At 53.9% G+C, this 14,612-nt stretch overlaps 1 protein-coding gene across 4 annotated transcripts; it reads left to right on the top strand.

The window, feature by feature from the left end:
- The first annotated feature begins 3,792 nt into the window (after window positions 1-3,792).
- On the top strand, window positions 3,793-14,580 carry WBP2 (WW domain binding protein 2). Of its 4 annotated transcripts, none has more exons than XM_049770690.1 (8): window positions 3,793-3,914; window positions 8,106-8,214; window positions 11,496-11,631; window positions 12,208-12,300; window positions 12,860-12,997; window positions 13,132-13,260; window positions 13,493-13,569; window positions 13,657-14,580. In XM_049770690.1, exons 1-8 carry the CDS (start codon window positions 3,856-3,858, stop codon window positions 13,708-13,710), a joined length of 795 nt encoding a protein of 264 aa, XP_049626647.1. In that variant the 5' UTR covers window positions 3,793-3,855; the 3' UTR covers window positions 13,711-14,580. The 4 variants fall into 4 exon arrangements, with proteins under 4 accessions (XP_049626647.1, XP_049626638.1, XP_049626659.1 ...); XM_049770681.1 differs by having other exon boundaries at window positions 13,129-13,260; XM_049770702.1 differs by lacking the exon at window positions 12,860-12,997.
- The last annotated feature ends 32 nt before the right edge of the window (window positions 14,581-14,612 follow it).

The following is a 14,612-nucleotide window of genomic DNA, read 5'->3' as shown; positions in this document are numbered from 1 at the left end:
GTTACTCCTGGCTATGTGCTCAGAAATTGCTCCTGGCTTGGGGGACCATATGGGACACCGGGGGATCGATCCGAGGTCCGTCCAAGGCTAGCGCTGGCAAGGCAGGCACCTTACCTTTAGCGCCACCGCCCGGCCCCTTCCCTTTGATCTTTATTCTGGTTATTTAACATGCAGTTACAGGGCTGGAAGTAAGAAAATGGGTTGAGCTCAGGCTCTGCATAAAGGAGGCCCAGGTTCAATCCTCGGCACCCCATAGGATTGGTCCCCTGAACCAGATGTAAGCCCTGAATACAGTCAGGTGTAGTCCAAAAAGTATACAAACAGAATAATATTCAATGTCTATTTTTCTTTTTATCACTCTTTTTTTAGTTTTTTTTTTTGTTTTGTTTTTGGGCCACACCCGGCGGTGCTCAGGGGTTACTCCTGGCTGTCTGCTCAGAAATAGCTCCTGGCAGGCACAGGGGACCATATGGGACACCGGGATTCGAACCAACCACCTTGGGTCCTAGATCGGCTGCTTGCAAGGCAAACACCGCTGTGCTATCTCTCCGGGCCCTCTTTTTTTAGTTTTTGTTTTTTGGGCCACACTTGGTGACACTCAGGTTACTCCTGGCTCTGCATTCAGAAATCGCTCCTGGCTTGGGGGACCATATGGGACGCCGGGGATGGAACTGTAGTCCGTCCTAGGTTAACTTGTGCAAGGCAAATGTTCTATCGCTTGTGCCACCACTCTGGCCCCTCAATATCTGGGTTTTTTTTTTTTGTTGTTTTGTTTTTGTTTTTTGTTTTTGGGCCACACTCGGTGGTGCTCACGGGTTACTCCTGGCTATCTGCTCAGAAATAGCTCCTGGCAGGCACGGGACCATATGGGACACCGGGATTTGAACCAACCACCTTAGGTCCTGAATCTGCTGCTTGCAAGGCAAACACCGCTGTGCTGTCTCTCCAGCCCCTCAATAACTTTTTGGACTAGATTCTATTTTTTGTTTGTTTGGTTTGGTTTTGGTTTTGGTTTTTGCTTCATACCTGGCCGCCCTCAGGGGTTACTCCTGGCTCTATGCTCAAAAATCGCCCCTGGCAGGTACAGGGGGACCATATAGGATGCTGGGATTCTTTTTTTTCTTTTTTTTTTTTTTGGTTTTTGGGCCACACCTGGTGGTGCTCAGGGGATACTCCTAGCTGTCTGCTCAGAAATAGCGCCTGGCAGGGGGACTATATGGGACACTGGGATTCGAACCAACTACCTTTGGTCCTGGATCTGCTGCTTGCAAGGCAAACACCGCTGTGCTATCTCTCCGGGCCCGATGCTGGGAGTCAAACCACCATCCTTCTGCATGAAAGGCAAACGCCTTATCTCCATGCTATCTCTCCGGCCCAGATTCTATTTATTATTATTGTTATCATTATTGTTGTTATGATTTGAGAGCTTCACCCGGTAGTGCTCCTAGCTCATTGTGGGGTGTGTATGTGGGTGTCTCTCCAAGAGATGCTCAAGGGAGGATGTATAATGGAGCTAGAGACTCCTGGAAGCAAAGTATCTCCTCTTTCTAGATTCCACTTTCTTTTGGAGGGGGTGCCTCACACCTGGCAGTGCTCAGAGCTTACTCCTGGTGGTCCTCCAGGGATGATTTGTGCTGGGGATCACACCTGGGTTGGCCAAATGCAAGACATGCATCAACCCACTGCTCTATGTCCTCAGTTCCCTCTTCCACTTTTTTGTTTTGTTTTGTTTTGTTTTAGGGACCCTCTCTGGAAGTGCTCAGGGCTTACTGCTCACTTTTTTGCCCAGGGATCACTCCTGGCAAGGATTGGGGAACATACGGGATGCCGGAGATCAAATCCAGGTTGGCCATGTAAAAGGCAGGAGTCCTCCCTGCTGTATGAAGTCTAACAACCCTGAATTCCACTTTCCACTTCCACACAACTTTACACCTGGTTTCTGTGAGATCTGGACTTAGTTGGTGGAATCTGACTTCATTCTTTTCGGCAGCCGTTTGAGATCACATCTACCCCAGCACCTCCAACCCTGAGGAGCCCATTTCCTCTCACTTCAGTCTCCTTCTACAAGCTCCAACCTGGTTTTTTGTTTTTTTTTTTTTTCCACAAGACTTCACACAGATGCTGTAAATCATCCAGAAAGCTGTGCCCAAAGGCTAAATCAGGGTTTTGAGCAGGTGTGAAAATCTTTGTATGATCTCCAGCAAGGCCTGATCCTCGGAGCATCTCCCAAGCAACCTCCATACCCAGGTCAGGAATTGGGCCTGAGCATCACTGGAGCCATAGCTCCAAGGCTTAAAAAAAAAAAAAAAAAAAAAAAAAGGTAAATTAAGTTGGTAGATTCTCCAAGTTGGCCACTACGTGTCAGGAAATCAGCTGACAGCTTGGGTCCAACTCAGACCTTAAGGTCAAAGATGCACCAGCATAGTCACATGGGGAGTTGGTGGGGGACGACACTCCCTACCCCAACTCCACCTCACCCCACCCCCACCCTGCCATGCCCCAGTTCTCTTTTTTTTTTTTTTTTTTTTTGGTTTTTTTTTTTTGGGCCACACCCTGTGACGCTCAGGGGTTACTCCTGGCTATGCGCTCAGAAGTTGCTCCTGGCTTCTTGGGGGACCATATGGGACGCCGGGGGATCGAACCGCGGTCCGTCCTAGGCTAGCGCAGGCAAGGCAGGCACCTTACCTCCAGCGCCACCGCCCGGCCCCATGTTCTCTTAAAAGTCCATCTCAGAGGTGGAGGCGGGGTGGAGCCCGCCCAGGGCTGGGTCACCCGCTGAAATGACTCAGCTGAACTGCTGATCTCACAAGGCGCCCCAAGCACCCCAGTCTGGGTTGAACCTAGGAAGGAGCCGCAGGGGGGAAGCTGGACTGAGCAGCCAGAGAGTTCCAGAGGGAGCAGCGCCACCGCGAGGCCAGACGCGGGGGAGGCGGAGTCCAAGTGGGGCGCTTCCTGGGCCTAGGCCCACGGGACAGAACTGTGTGTGACTTCAGAGTGTGTGTGTGTGTGTGTGTGTGTGTGTGTTTGTGTGTGTGTGTGTGTGTGTGTGTGTATGACTTTCACGAAGTGGGTGACAGTTTTTTCGGTCAGCCCAGTTGGAGGACCCACATCCAGGCTCCACATTGTGTGTGTGTGTGACTCCACTTTGTGTGTGTGTGTGTGTGTGTGTGTGTGACTTCACTGTGTTTGTGTTTGTGTATGAATGAATGACTTTCACGAAGTGGGTGACAGTTTTTTCGGTCAGCCCAATTGGGGGACCCACATCCAGGCTCCACATTATGTGTGTGTGACTCCACTTTGTGTGTGTGTGACTTCACTGTGTGTGTTTGTATATGAATGAATGACTTTCACGAAGTGGGTGACAGTTTTCAATCAGCCCAGCACATCCTGAAACAGACTAGGCTAGGCGTAGGGACCCCAGATTCTAGGATACCAGGATCTTTACGATCTAATTGCCCCGTGTCGTGTCCAAGTGTTTTGTGATGGGACCAGGTAGGGAACAGAGAGAAGGGGTTCAAGGCACTGGCCAATTAGTTAATGCAATGAGTGGGCTCACTCCAGGCCTAGATGTGCGGGACTACGAGTCCCAGAATGCAACTATGCGCTCTAAGAGCAGGTACAGGCGGAGGCGGAGAGCGCGTTGCCTTCTGGGAGTTGTAGTCCCACTCCTGTTGTGACGCAGGCGAAAACTAGAGCGCAGGGAAGACGGAAACGAGGGCCGCGTGACGCTCGAGGTCAGGTGGTCGGGTTAGCCCCGAACGGAGAGCTGTGATTGGCTGTGCGGAGCCTGGGGGCGGGCCGGAAGCGGCGCGCAGACGCAGTGCGGCGCGGGTCTCGGGACTCCTCTCGGGGACGATGGCGCTCAACAAGAACCACTCGGAGGGCGGCGGGGTGATCGTCAACAACACCGAGAGGTGCCGATCCTTGGCGAGAGACCTTGGGGGGCGTCGTGGGAGGCCTTGGGGTGGGCGTTTGAAGGGCTGGGGGTGGGGCTCCCGGCTGGGGGCGGGGCTGGGCAGGGGGTGGGTCCCAGGTTGTTGTTTTCTGCCTTTTGGGGGGAGCTTGTTTTCAGTTTGTTGGGGGGTATTTGGGGTGCACAGCACAGCTGGGAGCAGAGTTTGGGCATCTGGGGAGGAGCCTGCCTGGCCCCAGGGTGCAGCTTTGGGCCCCCTGGCCTGGGTGGGTGGACGTTCCTCTGCGCCTGCGGCCCCTGCTTCCTTCCTTACACAGGTTTCAATCTAGGGAAACTGAGGCCTGGAGAGGTCAAGTGACTTTCCCCGGGATGACAGCGCCCTAAGAGACCGGGATGGGGTTACAGACTTGGCCCCGGCCAGAGCGATCGACTGACTGATCTGATCGACATGACAGCGCGGCTCGGCCGTTAATTGGCCTACTAGCACGAGGCCGACCTGGGTGGCACCCCCATATTATGGGTCCCCTGAGCACCCCCGGGTTTTGGCCAAAAGTCAAAAGTTACTGAATAAATAAATGAGTAGCCGGATAGAGAGCAAAGCGGGTAGGGTAGCCCGTCCCTAGCATCCTATAGGATCCCCCGAGCCTGCCAGGAGTAAATTCTGAGTGCAGAGCCAGGAGTAACACCCCTGAACTCGCCGGGTGAGGCCCCCAAACCAAAAATAAATAAATAAAAATAAATAAATAAATACCAAAACAAATGAAGTCCCCAAAGGCCCTGCCTAGTCTGGTCTCACTATGAGAAGCCTGAGGCCCTGGTACCGTTTGTCAGATGTCTCTTTTTCCTGGTGGGCCTCCATCTCCTTCAGCCTCTCTCCAGTTCCCTACATCCTTCCTTTCCTCCAGCTTTAGGCTCCTCCAATGCTCTCTTGCAAGTTGAAGGATTGGAGTAGACAGCCGAGGACCCTGCAGATCCTAAGCCTCTCCTATAAGCCACAGGGGCTTTGCTTTGGAGGAGGCTGTGTCTTTGTGAGGACAGAGGGGTGAGAGTTTCGTGGTGACCAAGGCCCATACCATTACTTTGTGCTGTGTGGCCCAAAGCATAGCTGCATCCTCTGCCTTTGGCAGTCAGACAGTGATCATGTTCTCTGAATTAATGCCTGGCGGTGCTCAGGGGTCATTCCTGGGTCTGCCCGGTCACCTGCACTAGAGTGGGCAGGACCATTGCCTTCTGCTCTTCACCTTTGGCCACTGGCAATAGGCATACTTTTGGTTTGGTTTTTGGGCCACACCTGCGGTGCTCAAGTTAGTCCTGGTGCTGGGCTCAGGGGTCTTTGCTGGTGGTGCTTGGGGGGGGGGGCTATATGGGATGCTGGGGTTCGACTACGGCTGCTGACAAGGCAAATACCCTCCCCACTGTGCAATCGCGCAGGCTCCAGGTCCCTGCACTGTATTTTTCTCTCCCGTCCTATTTCATTTCTTTTCTTTTCTTTTTTTTTTTTTTGGTTTTTGGGCCACACCCGTTTGACGCTCAGGGGTTACTCCTGGCTATGTGCTCAGAAATCGCCCCTGGCTTGGGGAGACCATATGGGACGCCGGGGGATCGAACCGCGGTCCTTCCTTGGCTAGCGCTTGCAAGGCAGACACCTTACCTCCAGCGCCACCTACCCGGCCCCTATTTTCTTTTCTTTTTTTTTTTTTTGTTTTGTTTTTGGGCCACACCCAGTAACGCTCAGGGGTTACTCCTGGCTATGTGCTCAGAAGTTGCTCCTGGCTTGGGGGACCATATGGGACACCGGGGGATCGAACCGCGGTCCGTCCAAGGTTAGCGCAGGCAAGGCAGGCACCTTACCTTTAGCGCCACCGCCCGGCCCCTCTTTTCTTTTCTTTTCTTTTCTTTTCTTTTCTTTTCTTTTCTTTTCTTTTCTTTTCTTTTCTTTTCTTTTCTTTTCTTTTCCTTCCTTCCTTCCTTCCTTCCTTCCTTCCTTCCTTCCTTCCTTCCTTCCTTCCTTCTTTCTCCCGTCCTATTTCATTTCTTTCTTTCTTTCTTTCTTTCTTTCTTTCTTTCTTTCTTTCTTTCTTTCTTTCTTTCTTTCTTTTTCTTTCTTTCTTTCTTCCTTCCTTTCTCTCCTTCCTTCCTTCTTTCTTTCCTTCTTTCTCTCCTTCCTTCCTTCTTTCCTTCTTTCTCCTTTTTTTGGTGGTCGGGGGGAGTTTGGGATCACACCCAGCAGCAGCGCTCAGAGTTTACTTCTGGCTCTGCACTCAGAAATCACTCCTGGCAGGCTTGGGGACCATCTGGGATGCCAGGGATCGAACCAGGGTCTGTCCCAGATCTAACTCTTGCAAGTCATACTCCCTACCGCTGTGCTGGCCCCTGTCCAGCTGTTCTTTTTTGCTCACCCCTCCCCATCGAAGATTTGGGACATTTGCGAGGAGGAGAAAGTCTAAAAGAGGGGCCAGAGAGGTGACGCTAGAGGTAAGGTGTCTGCCTTGCAAGCGCTAGCCAAGGAAGGACCAAGGTTCGATCCCCCGGCCCCCCAATCCAGGGGCAATTTCTAAGCACTTAGCCAGGAGTAACCCCTGAGCATCAAACAGGCGTGGCCCGAAAAACCAAAAAAAAAAAGAAAAAGAAAAAAAGAAAGTCTAAAAGAACCTTGTAAGCAGCCTGGTTATTCTTCTTTTCTTTCCTTTTTTTTTTTTTAATTTTTGTTTGGAGGGCCATATCCCCCCCATGCTTTGGACTTATTCCTGACCCTGTGCTAAGGGGTCACTTCTGGCTGTGCTCAAGGGCCCTTATGCAGTGCCAGGGAGCAAACCAGGGTTGGCCATGTGCGAGGCAAGCATTTTACCTACTGTACCATCTCTCTGATCCTTTTTATTTTTCTTCTTGTTTTTGGGTCACACCCGGCGGTGCTTGGGTTACTTCTGGCTCTGTGCTCAGAAATCATCCTTGGCAGGCTTGGAGGACCATATGGAATCCAGGATTCTAACCACCGTCTGTCCTGGATTGGCTACATGCAAGGCACTCTACCACTGTGCCCCCATCTCTGGCCCTCATCTCTCTGATCCTTACCTTTAATATTTTGTTTTGTTTTGGGGCCACTCCTAGCCCTGTGGAGCGATAGCACAACGGTAAGGCATATGCCTTGCACGTGGCCAACACAGTACGGACCCCGGTTTGAATCCACCCCACATGGTCCCCCCATACCTGCCAGGGATGAGTTCTGAGCGCAGAGCCAGGAGTAACCCCTGAGTGCTGCCGGGTGTGACCCAAAAACAAAAAAGAAATCATTCCTGGTTGTGATCAGCAGATCGACCATCTGGGATGTTGGGAGTTGAACCTGTGCTATGACTATTGCAAGGCAAGCGCTCTCCTCACTGTGTTGTCATTCTAGCCCAATAACTCCACATTTCTGCTGCTGGTTTATAGCCATCATACTAGCCTGGCTTGGACCTCCCCCACCCCCAACCCCAGCCCACCACCCCACCACCCCAACTTTAATGCTTCCATTGGGCAGCCTTTCATAGAACGGCTTTTCTTTTTCTAAAATAGAACATTTTGGGGAGGGTGCAGAGATATGAGGACCCTTATGGTCCCCCCAAGTCTGCCAGAATGATCCCTGAGCACAGAGCTAGGAGTAAGCTGAGTACTGCTTTGGATGTGGCCCTAAAACAAACAGTCTTTAGGGCACAATTAAATGTCTGTTCTCTGGATCTCCCCGTGTTTGGGGCTCAATGCTAAATCATGCTCAGCTTTGTTGTAGAAATAACTTCGCAAAATGACTTGTAAAGCTGTGTGTATGGGGGCGGGTGCTTGAAGGTTTCTGTTTTGGGGGTTTTTTGTAGTGGGCAGTGTTGGGGCTCAAACCCAGGAACTCTTGCATATTGTGAAACTCTGTGACTGCTACAAGTTTCCTCATGTCGGAGTGAGGAGCAATATACAGCATGTAGGATGTTTGCCTTGCTAGTGGTGGACCTGGGTGCTCCCCATAGGGTCCCCTGAGTCCCTTCTGGGGTGATTCCGGTGCCAGGAATGTGCCCCAGCACTGTCAGATGTGGCCAACAAAACAAAACAAAACAAAAAAACAAAAATGTCCTTGCTGCCTGGCAGTTGCTCACCTGGAGGGCCCAAGCCTGGGGTCAGGGTCAGGGGTCATGGTGCAGGGCTCACGAGAACCTTTCTCTTTCTACAGCATTCTCATGACCTATGACCATGTAGAACTTACATTCAACGAGATGAGAACCGTGCCCGAAGCCTTCAAAGGGACCAAAAAAGGCACCATCTATCTTACCCCCTACCGGGTGAGTTGCACAGCCGGAGGGAGTTTTGGGGGCCAGTGGGGGTGGTGGGAGTCCCATGACCTCTGACCCTTCCTATCCAGGCTCCTGGTTCTAAGGAATCACTGGACGGTGAATCCAGGGCTCCCTGGAGCTCAAACTGGCTGCCAGTTTGAGTAGGGGGAAGCCCAGAGGGTGGGGAAGGAGATATTTTTGATTTTCTTTTGTCTCAGAGTCTAATACCACCCACATATATCCCAATACCCCCCCAGAGGATTAGTGCAAAGAGGGCACAGCGGTGTGGCCAAGGCCTCGGGATTGGACAGAGAGCCTGGCGTGGCCTGCAGACAGAAGGGCCTGTTTCCAGAACAGTTTCGGGGCTGCAGGGCCCCACAGTCACCCTTTTGGGAGTGGCCCACGGTGTACTGTGGGCAGGGTCCTGCAGCTGGGCTGGACAAAGATGGGCTCCGAGATGCTCGATGCCGGTATGGTTGCAGCCTCAGTCCCAGATGGACGCCGTGGGTGGGAAGCTTCTCCCAGCCTGGGCTGTGGGACGTGGCTTGGCAAAGCGGCAGGGAGGGGGCAGGACACAGCTTCTGCTACCGGAATCTGCGCCAGCCTCGCCCTGCCTACTTTCCTTTTACACTCACACTCAGTGCTTGCCGCCCCAGTGAGCCTCCCTACCTGCTCTGCTGCCCGTGCTCACCCTCAGCCTTTGCTCAGATCACGGGGCAGAGCACGGACAGATGCTGCTTTCTCGTCCCACCTCCTCTCCCTGTGGGGCAGCGCCAGACTCAGATTCTCAAGAACACACGGGTCTGGCCGCCAGCCAGGCCCCAAGCTAGACCTTCTGCTCCTTGATTTTTTTTTCCCTTCCCTGGGGCGACTGGTGATGCTTAGATGGCTCCCAACAGTATTGGATACCTGGAGCAAAGCCTCTCGCCCACATGAGGCTCCAACCTTTGGGGGTTTTTGGGGGTTTTTTTGTGTGTTTTTTTTTTCTGGGCCACACCCAGCGGTGCTCAGAAGCTCTCTCCTGGCAGTGCTGAGAGGACCATGTGGGATGCCTGGGCTAGAACCTTGCAAGGTAAATGCCCCCCCACCCCCCCACCCCCCGCCCACTGTACTAGCCCCTGCCCAGTCCTTTGAACTCTACCCTGGTTTTAAGGGCTTCGCCTTTCATTTATTTGTTTAGTTTTTGTTTTGGGCCACATCTGGTGGTGAACCTCACTGCCCTGTGCTTCATTCTGGCCTGGCTTCATCTTTTAAAAGTGCTCTTTAGGGCCCGGAGAGATAGCACAGCGGCGTTTGCCTTGCAAGCAGCCGATCTAGAACCTAAGGTGGTTGGTTCGAATCCCGGTGTCCCATATGGTCCCCCGTGCCTGCCAGGAGCTATTTCTGAGCAGACAGTCAGGAGTAACCCCTGAGCACCGCCGGGTGTGACCCAAAAACCAAAAAAAAAAAAAAAAAAGTGCTCTTTAGGGGCCAGAGCGATAGCACAGCAGTAGGGCATCTGCCTTGTATGTGGCCAACCCAGGATGGACATGGGTTCGATCCCCGACGTCCCATATGGTCCCCCAAGCCAGGAGTGATTTCTGAGTGCATAGCCAGGAGTAATCCCTGAGTACTGCCCGGTGTGGCCCCCCCCCCAAAAAAAAAAATTAAAAAAGTGCTCTTTGCTTTGCCTTGTACAAGACTGGCCTAGGTTCAATCCCTGGTTTCTCCCAACCCTGCCAGGAGTATTTCTGAGTTTAGAGCCAGAAGTAGGCCCGGAGAAAATTGGGACCGGCAAAAAAACAAACAAACAAAAAAACCCTGAGGAGGGGACCATCATGGCTCACTGCTCAGAGCTCCATCCTGGTGCCGCCATTGTCCTGGCATGATCCCCAGTGCCAAACACCAGCCATGGGGCAGCTCACAGAGATAACGGCTGATGGGCCTGGCATGTGAACCTCTTGCTGGAGTCCTGGCTTCCAGCCCTGACCCCACGTGGTTGCCGAGCCCTGCCGGGTGTGGCCCAAACACAAAACTGGTTTTCCAGCTGTGACCTCTCCAAAAACTTTTTTTTTTGGCTTCTGTTTTTGGGCCACACCCTGTGATGCTCAGGGCTGACTTTGCCTTGCATATGGCAGACCGATTCAATCCCTGGCACCCCTGAGCCTATCAGGAGTGATTCTTGAGCACAGAGCCAAGAAGAAATCCTGAGCACTGCTGGATATGGCCCCAAGACCAGAACAATAGCAACAAATAATAAATGTGGTTGGTTGACTGATTTTTTTTTTTTTAGGGGATTCTCAAGTAGGGCTCAGCAGACCACAGGGCCCCTTGGTGCAGTTCTTTTATTTGCTTTTGTCCAGGGGCTATACCTGACTTTTCTGGGCTGTCTCCTGCTGGGGCATTGGGACTTGTAGGGGATTGAGGCCCATCGTGTGCAAGGCAAATGCCCTCCCTGCTGTACTGTTGTTCTGGCCCCAGAAACCATGGTTTGTTTGTTGGTTTTGTTTTTATGTTTTTTTGTTTTTGTTTTGTCTTGTTTTGTTTTGTTTTTAGACCACACCTGGTGACGCTCAGGGGTTACTCCTGGCTATGCGCTCAGAAATCACTCCTGGCTTGGCTTGGGGGGGCCATATGGGATGCCAAAGATTGAACCGAGGTCTGTTCTGTCTGGGTCAGCCGCGTGCAAGGCAAATGCCCTACTGCTGTGGAATCGCTCCGGCCCCCAGAAACCATTTAAATGAAGTAAAATTTACTTAGAAAGACATGAGGGGAAAGAGAGAATATATGTGTTCAAGAGAGAACATGGGCTTCTATAGTGTGTATGTGTGGGGAAGAGAGAGGAGAGAGTTAGAGGAGAGAGAAGAGAGGGCTTTGTTTAATTTGGAAAAAGCTCTGCCCAGAATCCTGAGAGATAATCCAGGGGTGAGGCCAGCGCCTCACGGAGCCTTGTGTGCAGCTGACCTGGTTTCCAGCTTCAGCAAAGCCAGGAGTGAGCCCTGAGCATGGCCAATTGTACCCCCCCCCAATCAAAAGGCCAGAGCAATAGCACAGAGGGGAGGGCATTTGCCTTGCATACAACCAACCTGGCTTTGATCCCCGGCATCCCATAGTTGGCTCAGAGCCAGGAGTAAACACTGAGCATTGCCGGGTGTGGGCCCAAAGTAAAACAAAACAAAATCAAACAGAAAGGGAACAGCTTACTAGGATTCCAGTGCCAAGCCACTGCTGCCCTCCTCAGCCCCCACAGTCAGCCACAAAATGCTCAGGCCCCCGCAGTGCAGCAACTGCTTCCCTCCCGCCCTCCACAGGTCATCTTCCTTTCCAAGGGCAAGGACCCCATGCAGTCCTTCATGATGCCCTTCTACCTGATGAAGGACTGTGAGATCAAGCAGCCCGTGTTCGGCGCCAACTACGTCAAGGGCACAGTGAAGGCCGAAGCAGGAGGTGGGTGACCTGACCTGGGTCCCCCTGAGCCCTGGCCCTGAGCAAAGCCATGCCCACTGCCTGGCTCCAGATCGGCTTCCAGCACCAGTGCCGAGGAACCTAGCTGGGTTTTTAGTGGCCAAGAGCCAGGGCAGCTGACCTGAAGGTGGGCAGAGAAGTAGCAGTGGGGTTCCCCATGAACACATAGTCAGCTGGAGGTTGTGGGCATGTAGTCTGGCTGTGACGGGGTGTGGGTGTATGTAGGGGTGTGTATGTGCAGGTTTGGGGCATGGGACGGGGCAGTGTACAGTTAGTTCTAGGGGAGCCTGCTTGGATCCCAAGACCTCTCCCTCATAACTCAGCCAGGCCAGAAGCACTAGGACCTAGGACCCTTTTGAACAGAGCCAGCCTGGGGGTCCCCTCTCCCCCAGATTCCACTGAGTTTGTCCCTTCCCCTGACCTAGCATGGTGCAGCTACTGCAGCCGATTTCTGCCCTCTAGGACATCACTTCAGTGGGTGGTGGACACTCTTGTTCCAAAAGGGGGAACCAGGGTGACCCTCTCTTTCTTTCTCTGTGTCTCTCTCTCCTCACCCAGGAGGCTGGGAAGGCGCCGCTGGGTACAAGCTGACCTTCACGGCTGGGGGTGCCATTGAGTTCGGCCAGCGGATGATGCAGGTGGCATCCCAAGGTACCAGCCTGAGGACCTGAGGGTGGGGTTGGCTCCTTTGCTTTTTTTGTTGGCTATTTTCCTTTGTCTGTCTTTGGCCCAACACCCAATAGTGCTCAGAGCCAGGATGCTCAGAGCCAGGACTATGCAGTGCAGGGAATCGAATTCAGGTCAACTTCTTGCAAGGCCAATGCCCTGCCCACTGGGCTCTTTCTAGCCCTTGTTTGGTGCATTCAGGCCCTGGGTGATTATCTTCCACTCTGCCCTCCTCTTCTTCCTCTTCCTGGCTCCCTGCCTCCCTGCCTAGAGCTCTGAGGCCTCTCTGAGTGGCCCTTTCGCCCTCCCAGTCTCCAAGGGCTGTGTGTTGCAGACCTGTCCTTTGTTTCCAAGCTTTCCACACTCTGCGCTAGCCCTACCCTAAGCCGTTCCTGTGCCTCATTCTGTGTGCCCCCACCCCCATCCTGACATTCCCTGCCCTGCCCTGTCTCCCTCCTCCCCTTTCCTGGCCAGGCTGTGCACATTCCCAGGGACCTCCAGCCCCCCCGCAGGCTGCTCACGTCTCTCTCCCGTGTCCTTATAGCGTCCCGCGGTGAAGCCCCCAATGGAGCCTACGGGTACCCCTACATGCCCAGCGGGGCCTATGTCTTCCCCCCGCCCGTCGCCAATGGAATGTACCCCTACCCTCCTCCGGGGTACCCCTACCCACCACCCCCGCCTGGTGAGTGCCCCATGCTCCACCCACACCCCAAGCCAGGGCAGGTCTAGTGGAGAAGGAGGGGGCAGGACGAGGGTGAGGGCCACTCACTGACGCCCTGTGTCTCCCCACTCCTCCTCCCCTCCCCCCACGAGCAGAGGCCTACCTGGGGCCACCACTGATGGATGGGGCCATGGGCTATGTGCACCCCCCGCCGCCGCCCTACCCAGGGCCCCTGGACCCGCCGCCGCCTACCAGCGGCCCTGATGTCCCTGCCACGCCTGCAGGTAAGAGAGCCCAAAGGCCAAGTCAGGACCACTCCTGCCCTGCCCTGGCCTTTAACCTGCTGGGGGTCCCTGGGCTCTGAGGGTAGATTTTCCCAGGGTGGTTGGGGTGACTCTCAGTCGGAGAAGAGGTATAAGGGGTAAAGGGAGGTGAGACTGGGTCCTTCAGGGGATAGTGGGAAGTAGTGGGGAGGACGTTGTTCTGACACTGTTGGGGGTCCGATTGTGTTCACAGCTGAAGCCAAGGCCGCCGAGGCAGCTGCCAGCGCCTACTACAACCCGGACAACCCACACAACGTGTACATGCCCACGGTGAGGGCGCAGGGATCCTGCAACCACTGGGGAGGGGGTGGGGGTCCCCGTGATCTTCCTCACGTGACTTTTGCTTCCCTTCTGCAGAGCCAGCCGCCCCCACCTCCCTACTACCCACCCGAGGATAAGAAGACCCAGTAGCTGGACGACCAACCCCACCTCAGCGACCTTCCTTTCCTTCCCTGGGGGGCCGGCCAGGAAGACATGGGAGGGCTCTGGTTCTCCAGTTCTGATGATCAAACACTTGCCAGGAGCCAGCGTGAAGGAGCGGGGCACCCCTGTGCGCAGGGTAGTGCCCCACCCTCCCCGCTAGCTCAGAGCCACATCCACTCTCCCCCTCTGGGGGCTTCTCAGGACCTTGGGGGGTCCCCCTCATTCCTGTTTGGCTTCAGTAGCTTGCTCTTGCCACAGAGGTTCTCTGGCCTTCTCTTCCTCCTCTGCGGCTCAGTCCCCCACTCCTGGGTCAGACCCCCCCCAGTCTTCCTGGGGCCCCCCAGGCCCATGTGGTCACATTCCTTCACATGGGGGCTGCTGGACCTCAGTCCACATTCAGTCCCGAGTAGCCTGCTCACCTGCCTGTTGCCCCCACTCTGTGACTTTGGGGGTTGATGGCATGGGCCCCCACTGTCCCAGAGGGGAGGGACAGCTCCCCCAGCTCTGAAATGTCCTCCTGGTTGCCTTCTCTGTCCCTTTTCCTCCTTGAAGGGACTTCTTGAACTGGAACTGCCCAATGTTTGTTGGTCTCTCTTCTGCCATTTGGGATGTGCGGGGTGGGGGTGCCAGGCCCTCCCTACCCTGCCCAGGCTCAACCCTGCCACCACCTCTGTCATCTTCCACCTAGCTCATGCCTGCTAGTGAGCTGCTCCCTGCACTCAAAGCTCATTTGCTCCTGGACCAGCCACAAAGTGAGAAGCTGGTTTCAAAAGGAAAAAATAAAACACTCTATTTATTGACACACAAATTCCTGTTAATATATTAATGTGAAATAAAGAAGCCCTGTTTGCACCTTGACTTGTCGCCCGAGAATGTGAACCCGCCTGGCT

The sequence above is a fragment of the Suncus etruscus genome, chromosome 1 (genome assembly GCF_024139225.1).
Source record: "Suncus etruscus isolate mSunEtr1 chromosome 1, mSunEtr1.pri.cur, whole genome shotgun sequence".
NCBI lineage: Eukaryota > Metazoa > Chordata > Mammalia > Eulipotyphla > Soricidae > Suncus > Suncus etruscus.
This window is presented reverse-complemented; position numbering and strand designations above follow the sequence as displayed.